General features: G+C 38.3%; 4 protein-coding genes across 13 annotated transcripts in view; 1 reads left to right on the top strand and 3 right to left on the bottom strand.

The window, feature by feature from the left end:
• The window catches only part of LOC107272918, a 21,625-nt gene extending 15,797 nt beyond the window's left edge, over positions 1–5,828 (bottom strand). Inside the window, exon 1 of the mRNA XM_015750593.2 lies at positions 5,356–5,828. Coding sequence (XP_015606079.1) covers positions 5,356–5,416 — 61 coding nt within the window. The 5' untranslated portion in view covers positions 5,417–5,828. The remainder of the gene's footprint in view (positions 1–5,355) is intronic.
• Positions 1–12,275, top strand: part of LOC107272851 (tudor domain-containing protein 1) — a 76,584-nt gene extending 64,309 nt beyond the window's left edge. For all 5 annotated transcript variants that reach the window (XM_025090052.1, XM_015750436.2, XM_015750445.2 and 2 more), the window contains 22 exons: positions 6,057–6,278; positions 6,357–6,484; positions 6,550–6,695; positions 6,773–6,877; positions 6,985–7,134; positions 7,217–7,499; positions 7,628–7,790; positions 7,880–7,993; positions 8,064–8,166; positions 8,244–8,416; positions 8,475–8,686; positions 8,803–9,412; positions 9,479–9,624; positions 9,699–10,015; positions 10,103–10,278; positions 10,366–10,485; positions 10,567–10,677; positions 10,762–11,277; positions 11,379–11,472; positions 11,557–11,698; positions 11,770–11,923; positions 12,101–12,275. In XM_025090052.1, the coding sequence (XP_024945820.1) occupies positions 6,057–6,278; positions 6,357–6,484; positions 6,550–6,695; positions 6,773–6,877; positions 6,985–7,134; positions 7,217–7,499; positions 7,628–7,790; positions 7,880–7,993; positions 8,064–8,166; positions 8,244–8,416; positions 8,475–8,686; positions 8,803–9,412; positions 9,479–9,624; positions 9,699–10,015; positions 10,103–10,278; positions 10,366–10,485; positions 10,567–10,677; positions 10,762–11,277; positions 11,379–11,472; positions 11,557–11,698; positions 11,770–11,923; positions 12,101–12,244 (4,329 nt within the window). In that variant the 3' untranslated portion in view covers positions 12,245–12,275. The remainder of the gene's footprint in view (positions 1–6,056; positions 6,279–6,356; positions 6,485–6,549; positions 6,696–6,772; positions 6,878–6,984; positions 7,135–7,216; positions 7,500–7,627; positions 7,791–7,879; positions 7,994–8,063; positions 8,167–8,243; positions 8,417–8,474; positions 8,687–8,802; positions 9,413–9,478; positions 9,625–9,698; positions 10,016–10,102; positions 10,279–10,365; positions 10,486–10,566; positions 10,678–10,761; positions 11,278–11,378; positions 11,473–11,556; positions 11,699–11,769; positions 11,924–12,100) is intronic.
• A 143-nt stretch (positions 12,276–12,418) lies between these two features.
• Positions 12,419–14,669, bottom strand: LOC107272884 (cleavage stimulation factor subunit 2). Of its 6 annotated transcripts, none has more exons than XM_015750510.2 (8): positions 14,470–14,669; positions 14,314–14,392; positions 13,609–14,180; positions 13,377–13,545; positions 13,280–13,306; positions 13,108–13,205; positions 12,834–13,033; positions 12,419–12,665 (listed from the first exon to the last, which is right to left on the bottom strand). In XM_015750510.2, exons 1-8 carry the CDS (start codon positions 14,528–14,530, stop codon positions 12,546–12,548), a joined length of 1,326 nt encoding a protein of 441 aa, XP_015605996.1. In that variant the 5' UTR covers positions 14,531–14,669; the 3' UTR covers positions 12,419–12,545. The 6 variants fall into 6 exon arrangements, with proteins under 6 accessions (XP_015605996.1, XP_015606005.1, XP_015606014.1 ...); XM_015750519.2 differs by having other exon boundaries at positions 12,834–13,030; XM_015750528.2 differs by lacking the exon at positions 13,280–13,306.
• A 102-nt stretch (positions 14,670–14,771) lies between these two features.
• Positions 14,772–17,731, bottom strand: LOC107272868 (bifunctional purine biosynthesis protein PURH). Its single transcript, XM_015750469.2, has 7 exons — positions 17,494–17,731; positions 17,101–17,304; positions 16,716–17,004; positions 16,054–16,545; positions 15,575–15,964; positions 15,239–15,503; positions 14,772–15,154 (listed from the first exon to the last, which is right to left on the bottom strand). Exons 1-7 carry the CDS (start codon positions 17,510–17,512, stop codon positions 15,035–15,037), a joined length of 1,779 nt encoding a protein of 592 aa, XP_015605955.1. The 5' UTR covers positions 17,513–17,731; the 3' UTR covers positions 14,772–15,034.
• Between the last annotated feature and the right edge of the window lie 877 nt (positions 17,732–18,608).

The raw sequence follows: 18,608 nt of genomic DNA, 5'->3' as shown, positions 1-18,608 counted from the left end.
GGGGGGGGGATAGTGTAGAGAAGCGTTTCGAAGAAACTTACGTAACTTTGCGGGCATCCGCGAGAACATGGCGAGCCAGGATTTAATTGTTCATAGCCATATAACAAGAGAAGCCCGACGGTAGTAGTCCCCGTTGTAGGCCATAAAGGAGTACTTGAAAGGAGACTGATGACGTAATAGAAAAACTATTAATTGTCAAGATGAAAAAAAAATGTACTCAAACTCACAATACATAATCTTCTAAAAGCCTAAAAATTCTTCGTCTTACATAGTTTCAGGAAAATAATAATTTCGTAAGATACGTAACGGAGCAGATGACGTTAAAACTAAATGAAATAGATTTCTCTAATTTTCTTTTAGTTCCTTATGAAATTGCAATGTGAATCGACTGTTGACCTGGTGAATTTGATATTCTATACAAGTAATTCATGATTTTCACGCTTCGTAAAGTTACTCGGCACCTTTCGGGCCCATTAAGTAAACCGCGAGTCATCGTTTCCAAACAGAGAAGAGAGGAAAAAGACGGGACAATTAAACAGACCGAAAAGATACAGCGTGTATACGTAAGAGGGAACTTGCCTGTATGCTCGAGAAGAATCGCTTCCGCAAATTATGAAATTACTCGTGAGAACGCGTCCTTTCCGCGTGATTGTACGTATTGAGAGGGACAGAGCGAGAAAGCACGAGAGTTTGAGTTAAGCGAAGAGATTGGAAAAGAGAGAGAAAAATAAGAGGAAATAGGTATACGAACTGGTTCGCAGCGTCGACGTAGAATCATGGCTGTCTGGACTAGCCGGCTGGTTGACTGGCTGGCGCGTGTCCTCGGGGCCGACTGTTATATATATTCAGCCGGTATTTTCCTAGACAGGCACTTCCAGTACCTCGGCAAGGTAATTAGAGGCAAGGCTCCTTTGATCGAGTCAAGGTCACGTGATTGTCAGAGCGCCGCGCTGTCCGCTGTGGAAACTCGATAAGGCGATTTTCGTCCTGGCTCTCTTAGGCAGAGGTCGCCGGGGCAAGATACCTTCTCAGATGATAGCTACCTGCAGCCGTCTGGTCGGTCTCGTTTCTGATCGAGAAAAACTTTTACAAATTCTTCCTTCCTTATTTCACATTCCTTCTGGCTCGCTCGACTTTGATGATCGGGCTACTGGTATAGTTTGCGAAAGTAATTTGAAGAACCTCTAAGAAGAGGAAAAATATATGGGTCTTCCCTTACGGAAGAGGTAGAGTTCCTTGTTGCGTTCTTGTTTTTCCTATTCCTCGTCATCATCCTGTTCCCATTATACGCCCCCGTGTGCCATTGGTCATATCGCATCCCGTGATTCCTGTTTTCTCTTTGGCAATGAATCACTGGCTGACTGGGATTCTAATAAACTTTTTAATAGATATAGAAGGACTTTCCGTACGTTCACCTCAGGGTAATCTCTGCATGTTATACAATACGTATCACCAGCGTTGCTTGTCTTGAGTAAATTATACGAGCTCCGTTGCATATTTCTCTTGTATATCATATATGGAGTATGCGGTATATATTACTCTTAGTAATGAGTAAGTAAGTACCTATATTACTTACCGAACGTGACTAACTGGTTAAAAGGTAATTCAGCGTTAACGATACTCCTTGTTCGTTTATGGGTACTGTGTTTCTTATTTTCAATCTTTTCGCATAGCCAGCCTAGATTCCACAAAAATACCAGGTAACCTTTCGTTATCCCACCTGTTTTCGTTATTTTTCCTAAAATTCGAAATTGTATAACCCTATGGATATAGAGATTTTTTAAAAAAAGCTTCAACGATCTTCAAAGGTTTCGATGCCTGAGGCGAAGCACGGCAGCAGGCATTCTAGGATTCTTTGTAGATTTGCAATTGAAGTCTTTACTGTTCTCCTGAAATGAAATTGTGGACCAGCCTGTTGCGTAAGGAAAGAACACGTTAAAATATTCATTCGCTCGCTAAGTCAGCTGTAACGCATAACTCCGTTCACGCCCTCGTGATTTCTACACGGGGACATTGTTATGCTCGAACTCTCGATGTGGCGTCAACCACAAGACTGCATCGATATGTGCGTTGTGTGCGGAATGCAGGATCGCATGTCGCAGTACAGTAGGGAGGAATCGTTGTGCGATGTATCTATGGAGATGAAAGAGGTAGAGGGGAGAATAGTAGTCCTGCGGAAAATAGAAGGATGAAATCGTATCAAAGGACAGAGGTAAATAGATAAAAAAAAGAGAGAAAGGGACATATCAGTGATGTATATAGGTATACGTCCTGCCGTTATGCCGACGTCGCATCGGATCGAAGATGGAATCGAAAGCCCGTCGAAAGGAACGCAGTTACGATTTATTTCCGTTCTGGATGTGTCCCGGGGGGCTTCAGATTCGCGGACATCAAAAGCGATCCGAAAATAATAAAAACGGGACTAAAACCAATAACGAGACATCGCTGCATATTGTACTCAACTGTCCTTTATTTTTATCCGATCGGTATATTAATCCGCATGCGGAGAGTAACGCGAATTTTTTTCCGGCAAAGCAAACACAAAATACTCAATCACTCTTCGCTTCCGGCTGGGATTTTCGATTGTTACCTACTGAACGTCATCGCTCTACGTTATTCGCGCTTACCGACACGGTCAGTCATATATATATATCTTAACCTGAGAATTTTATTTCTATCTTTTATTATTTTTTTTCTCTAAGCTTTTTTTATTCGTCGCGTCAAAATTCATCGCTTTCACTCTTATCTGAACCTATGGGCTTACCCATATATGTTTATATATCTATAGCGACATTCTCCGAATAGCATTCCTCTGGAGTCGATAGCTCTTTGAAAATCTCCTAACTTCGCCTTATCAACTTCACCAATGGAATCATCCAAGACTATAAATTTAAGAATCGTAATATTCCATTGGAAGATAAATTCAGTCCTGATTCGCGTTGGACTCCGTCGTTCAGTTGACGCACTCGATCTGCATTCAAAGAATCATTATTTTCCTACAAGGATCGCACAGCCTTGCTCTCGTTTATAGTTGAGCCAACGTTATTCAGCATCCTTCGCGACACTTTAGTATGCGTACATTCGCGATACGTGCTCGGTTTTGATTCTGAGAAAAATATCCTGAAGCATCAGCAGAATCGCAACCGAGTACCCCGTAGCAGCCGTGAAAAAAAAAAAATATTGAAATATTAGTTTTGTTGAAGCATACCTCTCGAAAATATACCAATCAATAAATCATTCGATTGCACCGACTTTAAGTTCGTATAAGCATGAATTAGTATCGCTCTGATTATTTGCACGATATAATTGAGCCGCTCCGGCGTAAGAAAAAGAAGCACGAAGATTAAGAAGAAAACGTGGTGGAAGAAGCGATGGTAGAGGAAGTAAAAGTAAGAGTAAAAATAAGCAGCTGTCTTCGCTTGCAAGTTATTAGATAAATAAGGTCTTGACTGAGTCGAAGAGAGACAGACTGTCCTACCGAGAGATACCCAGGAAGTCGGTACAGGACTATCGATTTATTGAATATCGTCGACATCCACTCTACGAGTTTCGAGTTCCTCGAGGACTCGCCGAGTGGTTTAATTTTCCAGGGCAGGCAGGAAGGAAAAAGAATACAAGCAGACAGAGCACATACAGCTAAGTGAGTATAGATTGCTATAGGTTGATGGTCGTGACTGTTATCAGGTCGAACGATTCATACGGGTGCACTGTTTAGTCCGGCAGAATCCACTAGAACATCTCCCGGATGGATAGCAAGCTCACACGACATACTCACGGGTTTCTCAAGGAGAAATCATTATTATTATACCGTCACCATCATCCAAGATGACGTCGAGTCGTAACCAGGACACGGGACGTAAGACAATGCCCCTTGTTAATTCGTCATGACTTTCCACACCTGGGGCGTAGCCCCAAGACAGATTAAAGATCATTAAGCCGCTGCGATAGCCGCCAAAAACAATCATACCGATCGCGTGTTCCTAAAGGTGACGAGATACCTAATATACTTTTTGAATTGGTTCAGCTCAGATTTCACTACAGCATCCCGTGGACCAAAATCATCTAACAGAACATCTTCGGACTATATAAACAATTTCTTACTCTTGTTCCTTTATTTCGTTGTATCATTTTCAACAGTGGTCTACCTCAGTTTCATATTCACTTGATGGACGGTTGTATTTGTCCGTTTCAAGATTTAAGGTGACGTAGACTAGTTCTCTTCTCGACTGAAAGGTCGCGCCTTCAGGGAACAGCACATTGCAGGAACTAGGTAAATGAATCATAATTGTGGTCCACATCCTACTTTCTTTTGGTCCCATTCTTAAACGAGTGTACTTCTCTTTAACGAGGCACAGTGCATCAGTAGCATCCACGAACTCTTGCTTTTCTTTATTAATTCACACGTACTCAGGATGTAACCTGACACGGTGAGACCTCGCGACTTACTTCACCAAGGATGCTCGCTAAGCGTTACTTGGGCACGGAGCAGTCAACCGGGGGGAGTATTCTTCATCCTGCACGCTACTTTTCATACAGCTCGTGTATGAGAAGTTTCAAAGCAACGCCTCTCTTCAATAGCCGTACCCTCTGCCTCGTCGTTCCCCGCGCTACCTGTGCGTTCTCAAGGGAGCGACAAGTCTCGTCAAACGAGAGGAAGGTGACGAGAGTTTCCTCGCTGGAAGATTTTAACTGCATCGGGGGTCTCTCGATACTTAATACTCTTCTACTTCTAGAAGCTACTGCCGGTACTACTTCGTCCAAGCGATCTCGCGAATCCTTCGGTGCTGAGAATTCTTGAGCAACTGCTAATATCGTCACTTTTATCGCTACGACTATGAGACTACGCTACACGCAGAAATTACTGAAGAAACGAATCGCAGACAATGAACGTGTAAATGAAAATTAATCTCCATTTACATGTGCGCGGACACTTTTTAACGTACGCTTTTATACACGATATATGCTTAAAAAATGCAAGGACGCACGGCGTCGCTCTCGCTCTGTACACAAGAGTCAATAAAAAGTATTACCTAACAGTTCCTTTGCGGTCGACAGGAATAATTTTTTCGTTCGACGAAGCCGTCGCGACGCTCGACGTCGTCTTAACGAGTGCGCTCGCTGAAGAGTGCCTTAACCGGAACGCGCTCTTCACGGTTAGATTAGCCACTTCTCGATTTCGAGATTTCGTTACGACGCCCGTGTAAGGCGGAGACAAAGTTTTATCAATCTGTCTGTGTCAGTTAGGAGAACGAGATGTTTTACTGTGGCCATAGACGTAAACTGTCGATTTCTTTAGGGGCATAAGGTGTCACCAATAGGTACCATCTTCTTGGACTTGTCCAGGTCTCTACTCACCGGTTGCTGGCAGTAGAATCTCCGCGCTGACCAGTAACAGCAGGGAATGCCAAAATTTCATTGTTCCCCTAATCACTTCCGTTTCTCGGTATACTTCTACTTCCAGTTCCTCCTGGCTCGATCGACTAGCGTACTTGAAACTGATGTGGGTTACTCGCGAGCCACATTTTCCCTGCGAAGTGGCGAAGCCTGCTTCCCAGCTTCTTACACTCCTTTGACTTCCACTTTTACTTTGAAGTCGTCCTCGCGATTACTCGTTACCTTACTATTCCTACGGATAGTCAAGTTGAGCGCGTGGTTACCGTTCGTTGCGACAAGAAAGACTGAGCATCGGTTTGCCCACCACGACTTGCCTGCTCCCTGCCATTCCAAACTGCCTTCTGGTTGCCCGCTGTCTTTTAGCTTGTCCCGCTCGCGCACTGAAGTCATCCGGGCTATGGGAAGGATGAGGAGGTTGTCCTCGTTTGCTTCGCGAGGCCTGCCGGCCTCTCACCTACCTCGCATGCCTTGTACTGGCTTTCCTCCTTCTTCGAATAATCGTCTAATATACTTTTTTCTTTCTCATTAACTCCTTGTACGCGGGACGAGAGTCTTGTTCAAACTTGGGCAGTCCTGCTCTTGGATATTTTTAATCACTTTTTAGCCCGCAGATTGCACCGGAACAATTTCCTCTGACTTTTCTCTTCTTTCTTTGATTGCAGAAACTTAAGAGTGCTCAGGTGTTTCCGGACGTTCTGCAGAACAGCGCGGGCGTTGAAGCTTCTATAAATCAACACTTCTGTCTACTTCATGGTGTATTGCAGAATGTTGAGAAGGAACTTGTCGACAAGCTCTACGGACAGCGGCACCGGCTTAGGAGGAATCTCAAGGAGATCGAGAATGAGCTCGAGATGCAGGAGGATGTGCTTCATTCTTGGTTGCTGGTGTTTATCTCAAGCCTCTTTGATTATTGTACGGGGAGATTGTACTTAGGGTTTAAGTAATTCTTTGTCTCTTTTAAGATGGCTGCTTCCGTTAAGGAGAGTCTTGACAAGGTGAACTTGAAGAAAGTCATTGAACAATTGCATGATGTGGCTGATGTACCCTGTCATCTCATACAGGATCCTATCTCGGAGGAGGATACGATCTCGTAAGATATTATTCTTCGTTGTTTATTGACATTGAATTTACTGTAAGCTAATTTTTGTGCTTCAGGTTGAAGATTGACGAGTCCATTATAAAAGCTATTAAAACTCATTGTCAAATTCACGTACCGCAGACTGCCAGTTTTAAACTGTCCACGGTTAAGCATCTTCCCGATGATTATCAGATAGAACCAGTGAATCAGGAGGAAGTTCAAAGTAACAAAGGATTGTGATTAATTTAAATTAACTCTATATTACGTTACTTAATATTGTGTGGTTTTTATTTTGCGAAGAAATCATTAGCATAACAGAACCGTTCAAGAAGGGTCCTCCCGCAGTGAAGAAGAAAATCGTGCCTGTCCAAAAGTCAAAGTCAAACAGTTCTGAACTGACAAAAGGTATATAATAATTTCGTTGAATAAAATGTGTGATTGTCACATATGTTTACTATGAAGCCCTAACTTTTTGTCCATTCATCGTTTCCATATGACTTACTGTACCACAGGAAGCTGCTTAGTCGCCAAAGCGACCTACATTAAAGACCCAACATCATTTTACGTTATGCCAATGAGCAATTCTCATCTTCATTCAGAAGTAAGAAAGAATATTCAAATTATGAAACTTGCTGATATCGATGGAAACAATTTGACAGTATGTAAGTTCCTTAAGTGTCACGTTTCTTTTCCTCAAAGATATTAAAAATTAGAACTAACAAAAAACATTAATTCATTCGACAGCCAAATTATACGCCGTACAATCATTGAAGGATCAAAACTGGAATCGTGGCAGGCTGGTCAATATAAACATAAAGCAGGAAGACTTCACAACGTGTGATATATATTTCATTGATTATGGAAACACAGAGAAAAATGTTCCAGTTTCAAATATTCAGGAATTGTCTCCAAGATTGTTAGCCATTCCCCCGTTGGTCATAAAATGTGCCTTGTTCGATATCGTACCAAAGGATGGTTTGTCGTGGCATCATGACGCGCGCAACGAAATGTATCGCATAATTAAAGGGTAATTATCTGTCTTCCATATATCAATGCACGAAACATTGATTAGATGTCCTTCAAGATTATTCAGTGAATTCTTCTATCTCGTGCAACAAAGAATTAAATATTCATATACATATTTTATTATTTTAGAGTTGACAGAATGGTCAATATACATATCGTTGACGTCGTAGGCGATACTTATCAAGTAGAAATGTGCACTAATCCATCGAGCGACGGTACCGAGTCCGTGTCTATCAGAGATTTCTTGTTATTCCTTGGTTTCGGTAATATGATCTCACGGCAAACTTTACAGGTACTTTTATTAAGAATTACTCTGAAGCGTAACATCATAACTTTACGTTGTTTATCGATTTACACCACAAGAGATCTTTTTCATTTAAGAAAACGAATCCCCAATCCATCCGTAAGTATTATTCCGAAGACTTACCGCTGGAGAAGTACCATACCGTGATTTGTAAATGCGTTCTGTCTCCTCAATTGTTCTACGTACAAAAGGTATAACATTGTCAATCAATATAACTTAGGCCCGATCATGCTATGATAATGAGTGATATTTATTCACCAGGCAGACAAAAATATTCAGTACCTTGAGAAACTCAAAGACAGTATGACAAACTTTTTTGAAACGGAGGGTGCGATTAAAGGCATTATCCATATTCCGTCTGTAGGTGAGTTCTGACGGTGTTTCAGTTTTCCTTCGAATAGTTTTCTGGAAACCTTCGTGTAATATATTTTTATTTTTAAGGAATGCCATGCGCCGCGCCGTACACAGACAAGAAATGGTATCGCTGCAGAGTATGCAGTATACCTGGTGACAAAATTGTCGAGGTGTTCTACGTCGATTATGGCTATACACGGGCAATGCGATATGATGTTATACGAAAAATACCGTCTCAGTTTATGACCTGTGCAACACAGGTAAGACACATCATTAAATTTATAAAATTAAAAAAAATTAATTTCTCATTAATCGCAGGCAATTCAGGTATCTCTAAAGGACATAGAATCATTAAACGAAGAGCAGAATACGTCTGTGGTTAACTACATGAAACAACATCTATGCAATACTAGAATTAATCTTATTGCACTTGGCAAAACGCAGTACTCTTACGAAGTTGTAATCTTCGTTAATGGTGGTGTTAATTTCAAAGACATAATAGCAGCCCATCTTATGGAGAAACCTTTTGTGTAAGACTAAATCAAAGCAGACTTTTACATGCAAAAATATTTATACATTTTTCATTAGAATCTTCTAGCAATATGATATATATATATATATATATGTGTGTGTGTTACTCGTTTAGAGGTACAACGCAAGCCAATGAAAATGGACCAAAGGTATGCAAAAAACGGAGGAAGAAACAGCAGCACGCCCTTGAATCGCAGAAAGCATTGCTACAAGCTGTTGCTCCAAATAATGAAACTTTACCAGTAGCCGAATGTGATTCCAATCCGTTTACATTGGCTGTAGATGTCGTTCTTGTAGAATCTCCAGATTCCATCTATTTGACCGATTCAGTGCTTCATCAGGAGTATTTAAAAGTTCAAGAAGAAATGCAACATTATTACAATAAAACTCGTACTATACCAGAAGAGGTTTGGAAGGAGGGTAGCTCAGCCGTGGTTTACTCGGCCCTTGATAAGCGATATTGTCGTGTGAAGATACTAAACATTATGTCGGATGATACTGCAGAAGTATTCTTTTATGATTTGGGAATTCGCGAAGTCGTTCCCATTGAAAACCTTGACGTTCTCCACCCCAAATTCGAAAAGACACCATCCAACGTCTTCAAAGCTAAACTTTTTGGAATTCTACCCTGCGGCGGTACTGATACTTGGCCTTCTTATTCCTGCACGAAATTGAAGGAAGTCATTGAGGCGAATCAGACTAATAAGTTTTATATAGAAAAAATGGTAATCGTGAATTTACATAGCTGATCTCAGAGCAAAGGGTAAACATTACATAATGATACTTCCTAGGCTAATTCTGATAAAGATGATACTGTCCTGGTTGACCTTTATATAAAACAATGCAAAACTGATGGACCGTTTGCTGCAACTAAAACTATTTTGAGCTCTGTTACTGAGATGCTTATCGAGGAAGGCGTTGTTCTGCCAGACAGAGAGTATGTTGTATTTTGAAGAAAATATTGTACGGCATTAACGAAATTTGTTTCTCCACTTTTATTAATAATTACAGAAAAATGGGACGAAAGAAGAAAGTCCTCGCTGTGGAATTCCGGAAGGAACTGAGACAAAAACAAGACACGACTGATATTCCTGATATTGAGTGGCTCTTGGGCAACGTTCACAATATTTGTCTTTCGAACGACAATAGTCGCAGTAATTCACCAGGTTGTACCGAAGATTCGTGCTTGACATCAAGAAAAAATGTTCCATTGCCACCTAAAATGGCCTCCTGGCTTCCTGCAGTACCCATACAAGAAGATGAATTTATTGGAATTGCATCATATGTTGATTATGAAGGTGCTATATATTTGCATTCCAAAAAACAAAGTACGAGTTTGTATTTATTTTACTTACATATGTCATCCAGCTAATTATTGTATTCAACAATGGACAATTTTTCCACAATTTTTTTAGACAAAAAAACATTGAAATTCATTGAGAATACCTTGAAGAAGGAATACGAGGACTTTTCATTAAAATCTTATGACAGAATGTGGACCGTAGGTGACATATGTATTGCTCAGTACCATGATAATAAAATGTGGTACCGTGGTGTTGTCAAAAAATTATTGCCCAATGACATCATTCAGGTTTTCACTTCTTTTGATTACTACACGTTCTTTTCGTTATTTACGCATTTTCCATTATCATTCTTATTTGTGTTCTATCATTATTAGGTGATGTTCGTCGATTACGGCAATGTAGAAGATTGCGAAATTGGTACATTAACAAAGCGAGTTATTTTGGGACACATACCGATTCAATGTACAAAATGTTACGTTGATTCATTGAAACCAGTAAGATAAATTCGACAGACTTCGACAGTTTTTCTTAATCGGAAATACAAAATTACTAGCATAAAATTATTTTCGTTACAGAATAAAGTAGATGGAAAGTGGGAAACTGATGATTTGGATAGAATACATGCGCTTACAGTCGACAACGAATTGAAAGTGAAAATAATCAAGAGATATCCCGATTACAATATCGTATGTTCATATTATATACTTTTTGCTGTTCACAGATCACAGTGTAGTAACGAATACGTATAATGGTTATGGTTATTATTTCAGATTTCTATCAATTTGCTGCACCCAAAAAGAAAAGATTTGATCTCGTATCTTGTGAATGATTTGCACGTTGATATTAACACTAACAAGAGTATTTCTGTTGAATCTTCAGAATCCAAATCTAATTGTGAAAACCTTGATATAACAGATGATGTCGCTGTTCAACAAATTATAATGGATTCTCCCATTGATGAACATGAAAAGTGTTCAATGGATTCCTCGAATAGTGACGATGTTTCTGATGTTGTTATTTTGGGCACGGACAGTGGTAGTTCTGACTCAAGTACTAATATCAGAATGGAACAATTAGAAGCTCTATCGTGGATGAATATGAATTGTTCTCAAGAACAACACAATGATTTTTTTGTTGCTTCCACTCCGCAGGATGAAAGCTTGAACAATTCTGTTCCACAATATGAATCACTAACCATTCCCCAAAGTCTTACGACAGTTCCATTAAGAGTCGTATACGTTGCGGAATTTCCAGTTTTTTTTGCACACATAAATACTACTACAAAGGTTTTTAAATTTAAATGCTATATTCTAATACTTGAAGAATACTTCAGGCGACGCTTTCTATTGATATATTTGATATTAACAATTTTCTGAATACTTCACAGGAATTAAGAAAACCTTTGGACGCGTATGTAAACATGCATGAAACTATGCAAACAGAAGCCAAAGAACAACCGATTCTTCAAGATGTTGAACCAAGTATGCAATGTTGAAAATAAAAATTAGTGGAAGAATTTCTTTTCTGATTTCTAATTGATCTTGGTTCTTGACATGTCTTTCCAGATATTCCTTGCTGTACAAAGTGGAATGAAGAATGGTATCGTTGTCTGATTATTGATTGTAAATCGACCAACAACTCAGAGGATGATACAGTTAAAGTACGATTCGTTGATTTCGGGAACGAAGACTATATAATACCTCTTATGTAAGTATACTAATTTTTCGTTCAAATATTAATTATATCAATGAGAAGATTTTAAATATTTTTGTTTACAGGCTCCATTCTCTAAAAGAAGAATGGTTACAAATTCCCATTGTATGCTTCAAATTTCGAGTATGCAACATTGAGCCTATTTCACCAAGTCCCAAGCAGCTTTGCGCAGCATTTAGTACTGCACTAGAAAATAAAATTGTGATAGCCAAAATTTTGGTATGTGCTAAGTCATTATATAACAATATTTTTTTTAGAAATTACATTCTACTTTTACCTAAATCGTTTTTCGGTATCGTCAAAAATAATTGTGCAAAAAATTAATTAGCAACAATTGCGGACTGATATATTATTCTATTGATTTAACACCTTGCTGCAACCCCTCTGTGTTTACAGGATCAGTACGACGATACTTATGACATAGAACTATACATGGATGCAGAGTGTCAAAAGCCATTCGGCTTTGAAAGTATCATGGGTGATGGACTAATCCGAAATAAATCAAAAATTATAACGGAAGATAAAGCTAAAGCAGACTAGATGTCTAAATGATATGACGATAATGAAACTAAAGGGGATCGATCGACTTACAGCAAAACCAAATAGATTATAAGTCATATGATAAGTAATAGTAGTATGACGACATCATTCAACCTTTCATTTTACTAAGTATTCCAATATATTTTTTGTTCATCAGTATTTGTAAAGTTTATAAACCTTGTTATGAATTTATATTTTATTTTTCATACAACTGTCTCAGGCTTAGAATAGTATATAGTAACAGTATATATACCACGTGCTGTATACACAGTAATTACTTATTTAATTTACCACCAACTCGTTAACGTTGCGTACTCTTTGCAATTTGTTCCTTCAGCACAAGAATACTCTGCCTTTGTTCAGGTGGTAGCATTGCAATCTGTTCGTCTGATAATTGCAATACTTGCATTATCAAAGCAGCCTGTAGTGACAAAATAAATGATAAAAAACTTTCACGGTATACGTAATTAATTATTCAGTAACTGTTTAATTGTTATTAAAGTTTAATTTTTAATAAAGTACTTTTAAAAATAATTGTTCGATACAACCGCTGCAAACTAGTTATAATTAATTCACAATAAAAACGTACCTTTTCTTGATCGGATGCACCGCTTGGTATATTTCCAGCTGGTGACATACCAGCCATCAGTCTAGAAGTAGCACTGCTACTGGAGGTCGCCAGAGCCAGTGACGGTCCCGTTGTAGTTACGTTTGGTACTACAACAGGAGGTACCACTGGAGCTACTACAGGTCGCGGAACAGCAGGAGGTGCAACTGGTGCTGGTGCTGCTAAATAAACAATAATTAGGTTATACATGTTTACAATATTTTGCAATATAAATATGTGATCATTAAAAACGTACGAGTGGCTTTGGTAATTCTTGGATCCACCGGCACCCTTGGATCACGCGGATCTCGTGGATCACGACCGAAGCGGTCGGCTCTCGGATCGCGACAAAAACTAAAATAAGAAAAACGTTATATGCACGAATTGCAATATTTCACACTAATATATTACATGGGTAAGCATAACACCTCTCAACTCCCTCCGCAGGAAGAGTGCTGCAAAAAAGGGCAAATCTATTGAATTGCTCCAGCAAATTTAAAGTCTATCATATGGTGAAGTACTAACATATCAGGTAGATTGAAACCTGGTCCCCTGGAATCTGCTACAGGTGGAATAACAGGAGGAGCATTTACAGGTGTGGGTTGACTTTGTGGAGGACCTCTCAGATCTTGATCCATCCTAGCCAATCTTGGATCAATTTGTCTGTCCAATGTACGAAGATCTACATCTTGTCCTACATTGAAAAAAATCATCCGTTATATTTCACTATAATTGAATAATTAGTGAAGTATCATACCAGCAAAGATAGGAGCTGTAGGATTGGCAGCAGGCACAGGTCTACTCGGAGCCCATGGTTCCTCTATCCGTGGTACTATAGGATGCATTGCTGGTTTATCTGAAGGCATTATTACTCCTGGAATAGGATTCGCTTTATGCAACATATTCACTGCAGTGTGAGGATCAACTATCCTCATAACGACTTGAGCTTGAAGCAATGCATAGGCAAGCTGAGGATTTTGTAGCAACATCTGCCGAGCTTCATTTGGATTGTTCTGAACGCACAATTTCATCTGCTTCATTAGTTCAAACATCTGTTCAGGTGGCAATGAGGCAACAGCTTTACTTATTGCTTCTGGAGCTTTATCAGCCTGTACAGCTTCTCCATATGGATTCTCTGTATTCTGTCCTTGTAAAAGGCTTTGCATTTCCATACGACTCTTTTCTGTGCATGCATTATCTACACGTAATGTTCGTCCACCAATTTCATAACCATTGAGATTTCTCATAGCGCTAAGAGCTGTCTCTTGATCTTTATATTCACAGAACCCATAGCCTTTTGGTTTTCCTGTCTCTCGATCAAATACCAGCCTGCGAAACAACAACATTTCATAACAAGAAATGTGCTTTATTACAATTTTTGACAGATAAACATAAAAACAATTTTAGGTTAACCTTAAAAGAAAGTTCAATGTAAAAATCTTGTAATTTTAATATCACTTACTTAAAAGATAAAACGGGACCCACTTCACTGAATATATCCTTTAAATTTTCTTCTGTAGCTTCGTACGGGATATTCCCGACTATAAAAAAACGGTTTTATTCCTACAGGTTGCATGTCTTAGAGCTAATTTTTCACTATAAATAATATATTTCTTACCGAATACGCTACGCATGGATTTATCCATGAGGGATTGATCAGAAATAGTTGAATTACTCATTTTGTCACGTTGTAACTATCGTCTACTTTCAATTTTATTTATTATTCAAAATTTTGAACTATCTTTACACAGCAGCCAAGCGCCACAGAACGTCAATGAACGCGATGAACGCCCGAAATGCTTGTGCATCACACAACCACGAACGCGTTACTGCACTAGTAGACTGCTACAGTGCTTCACTATAATGTACAGAAAGTTTTATCACTTTATAAGGAGTTCAGGAAAGTAACAAGAAACGTTGTAACAATCAAGATCTTATATTCCAAATGGTATGAAAATACAATACAAATAATATCATTAAGAAAATACAAAATATCGGAATAGTTCAGGTTAACACTATGTGTTCGAGATTCGACCAAACTATAAACACATACATATGTAGTAATATAGAGAATGAGCATGACTTTCATTTCATGAAAATACATTTACGAATATAAAGTATCCACTAATATGCTTTAAAGAATCTTGCTAATGCGTCGAGACATAATATATTCCAAAAATGATTCAATGATGGAAGAGACGCAAGTTGGTATGAGCCAGAATAATGCCATGTTCATCACAAGCTTTGATAACGACGTCATCATTAGTGGAACCAGCCGGACTTCCGATGTATCTAACGCCACTCTGTAATGAAAACAAAAATTAAATAGAAAACTCAAGTCTTAAGAAAATACAAATGTTCTTATGATCCGTTTACTATCTCCTTACCAGTCGAGCTCTATCAACATTATCTCTGAATGGAAAGAAAGCATCACTGCTCAGAGCGACGCCATCCAATTTCTTGATCCATTCGAGTCTCTCATTTTCTGTAAGTTTTTCAGGAACCACGTCGTACGAAGATGCCCAAGTGGCTTCATCCATATCCTTTCCTATGGAACCATTAACATAATTGTCAATGGCATTGGAAATTTCAGCCCGTTTCACACCTTTTTTGAACTTCATTCCTGTAACTTTAGGATGCTGGCGAAGCCACCTAAAATATTTAAAAGCAAATATTAAAGACATGACAATCTTAAGAAATTATTTTATAAGCTTTAAACGAACCAATTGTCGGCTTTGTCGCCAGCAAGCCTCGTACAATGAATTCTCGATTGTTGACCAGCTCCGATTCCAATTACTTGGCCATCTTTGGCATAGCAGACAGAATTACTTTGTGTATATTTCAATGCGATCGTAGCTACGATCAAATCCCTAATCGCACTTTCTGGCAATTTATTTGATTTTGTCACAACATTTCCAAAAGTATTCTTATCAATGGAAGCATCATTGCGTTTCTGTTCCAGGGTGAGACCGTACAATGTTTTACGTTCCAATGAAGAAGGTTCATAGTTGGGATCAATTTGAAGAACACAATACCCTCCATTCTTTTTCTTCTTTAATAATTGTAGAGCTTCCTCAGAGTATCCGGGGGCAATAATACCGTCCGAAACTTCTCTATAAAAAAAAGAAGTAAAGAAAGTATATAAACGTTATATAAATGTTAATACTACTTTAACGAGGATTTAAATATACCATTCTAATACCTAGATATGATCCTAGCAGTTGCAACGTCACAAGGGTCTGATAAGGCAACGAAATCACCAAAACTGGACATTCTGTCAGCACCTCTAGCACGAGCATAGGCACTCGCTAATGGAGTCAGTATATTCAAAAGATCATCAACTTGACACAATTTTGCCTGATCTGAATCTAGTGGAACACCAACAGCTGCTCCTGCTGGACTAACATGTTTGAAGGAAGTAGCTGCTGGCAAACCTAAAGCCGTTTTTAATTCCTTAACCAATTGATATCCGTTGAGTGCATCGCACAGGTTGATAAATCCAGGAGAACCATTAACGACGGTTAATGGCAACCTTTCTAATGTGGTGAAAATCTGTGCAGGTTTTTGATGTGGATTCATTCCATATCTTAAGGTCAGCTGAGAGACTCCTGAACTATATTGCTTACGGAAGTAATCGGAGATAGCATTGTCATATTCTGCAGTATGTGTAAATGCTTTGAGAGCTAAAACTTGCCTGGAAATGAACGTAAGAAATTTCATGTATTTTGCAATCAAGATAAATTAGAAAAGAAATATGAGAAGTAATTAAGACATAGCATTGCTAAGAACCTTATGGAATTTCAGAGAAATTTATCGCATACTATTGCTCCATTAAGATATCTATGAAAATTGCAGATAATGTACCTCGTATTGGGAGATGTATCTTTGTTTGTAGAAGTTTCCAATTCTTGGATGACCTTTTCATAATCATTAGGGTCACAGATAACTGTGACTCTATTATGATTCTTAGCAGCTGCCCTTAGTAGAGTTACACCACCTATGTCAATGTTCTCCACTGCATCAGCGATCGTTACTTCAGGCTTTGAAACTGTATTAACAAATGGATAGAGATTGCAGACTACAATGCTAATTAGATCATAATTTTGTTTCTGAAGATCAGCTTGATCGGAATTTGTCAGTCTGGCTAGAATACCTAAAATATAATTCAATTGTAAAATATTTAAACTATATATTGTTATAATAATAGTCTATTTTTATAAAAATAGTGTCAAGTGTTACAAAAACTTACCAGCATGAACAGCTGGATGAAGAGTTTTAACACGACCACCCAACATCTCAGGAGCCCCAGTTATATCGGAAACATCTTTTACAGGAAGGCCAGCATCTCTCAAAGACTTTGCAGTACCACCAGAAGCAATCAATGTTAAACCCAATTCATGAAGCCTTTTGCCGAAAGGCAAAAGATTGGTTTTATCAGATACACTCAACAAAGCTGTAACAAAATATGAAAATCTTTCAATCTAACATTACACATATAAAATAGATTTAATGAATACCGAATAGTCCGTGTAACAAATATTAACACGTGTACAAAATGAACTTCAATGGATGCTAATCTTGTTTTAGCCATATAAATTAAATTTTCATTTTGCGATTAACTGCTCTTATGTAAAATTCTTACCAATTTTTCCGCCGGACATTTTCAACAGTTTCTAATGAAATATTATACAACAATATTCTAGTTGCAATTTAAATCAGAACCAGTCTAACCAGTTGATAGAATGTGCTCACACCACAGAACTCAACAAGTGTTTGACCCTGAACAGATTTCTTCTACTTATGAACTCTCATGCACACGACATCACACATATATAAATTAATGTGCGTCAGGATAAGGAGCTTATCATCTAGTCTGCGGGGGTTTCGGGTTAAAGTTTAGAATGTTGAAATTTTATCTCGCTTATTAAATGGATAAACAACTGTAAAAATAATTTTTAAAAGTATTTGAACAAAAAAAGTTCGTATTTCAAACGGGCCTCGAAAACAAGCCACTTCTGCAAACAAGATATATCATGATTATTAACCAATTATAACCAATATGCCGATATGCAGTTATAAATGTATCGTGGCATTAATGTTGCACTGGATATACTATATATTTTTTTACAATACATTTTGCGAAATGCACAAATAGATTATTATGAAACCTTCATAAGCTATTTTCTAATTTTCTAGTACATAAGTTTTAAATATTAAAATATTCTTCTTTATTATAAAACAATGTATATTAACAAGATATTATGCCGATATCGTTTCTGTTGTCATTCATAACTTTGGACTAGTTCGGACGCATGATTAATATTTGACATAAAACTAGCCTCTCATGGTTGCAGCAACAGTTGCATTGGGTCAGTAACGAACAGAATATGTCCGCTATTGTGTGAGAAAGATAGAGCGTGATTACGATCATCTATACACGTAGTAAGTATAGACCCCTATGGTCGTAACTGCTATCCGTCTTTTTCTATCTAGCGGACATCTTTCTGGCTTCTATGCGTAGTCCATTCTCGATGCTGATGGTAAATATACTACTTGCTGCATCCATTTACCTGTTTTTGAATCATGCTACAATTGTAGCATTAATAAAACATACGCCTACAGTCAGCCTGGTCTGTGGGAAAAGTTTTGAAAGGACCAATGTTATAATTATGCTACAATAATGATATGCTAACTTTTGTAGAATAAAGATCCCTTCACAGATTTTTCTGACGAGTCGTGTGAGTCGTTAATACTGAT

This window comes from Cephus cinctus, unplaced genomic scaffold, assembly GCF_000341935.2.
Source record: "Cephus cinctus unplaced genomic scaffold, Ccin1 Ccin1_scaffold0087, whole genome shotgun sequence".
In the NCBI taxonomy this organism is placed as follows: Eukaryota; Metazoa; Arthropoda; class Insecta; order Hymenoptera; family Cephidae; genus Cephus; species Cephus cinctus.
Note: the sequence above shows the minus strand (reverse complement) of the source record. Positions and strands in the feature narration are given on the sequence as shown.

What these genes read in the sequence shown, in the direction of transcription:
- LOC107272884 (XM_015750510.2), bottom strand. Translation starts at nt 14,530, where the DNA reads ATGAGTAATTCAACTATTTCTGATCAATCCCTCATGGATAAATCCATG. An exon ending in GGTCCCGTTTTATCTTTTAA is followed by an intron (nt 14,181 to 14,313) that starts GTAAGTGATATT and finishes GTTGTTTCGCAG; the next exon opens with GCTGGTATTTGATCGAGAGA. An exon ending in AAGAATTACCAAAGCCACTC is followed by an intron (nt 13,034 to 13,107) that starts GTACGTTTTTAA and finishes TTGTTTATTTAG; the next exon opens with CAGCACCAGCACCAGTTGCA.
- LOC107272868 (XM_015750469.2), bottom strand. An exon ending in GATACATCTCCCAATACGAG is followed by an intron (nt 16,546 to 16,715) that starts GTACATTATCTG and finishes GTTCATTTCCAG; the next exon opens with GCAAGTTTTAGCTCTCAAAG. An exon ending in ACTGCTAGGATCATATCTAG is followed by an intron (nt 15,965 to 16,053) that starts GTATTAGAATGG and finishes TTTTTTTTATAG; the next exon opens with AGAAGTTTCGGACGGTATTA.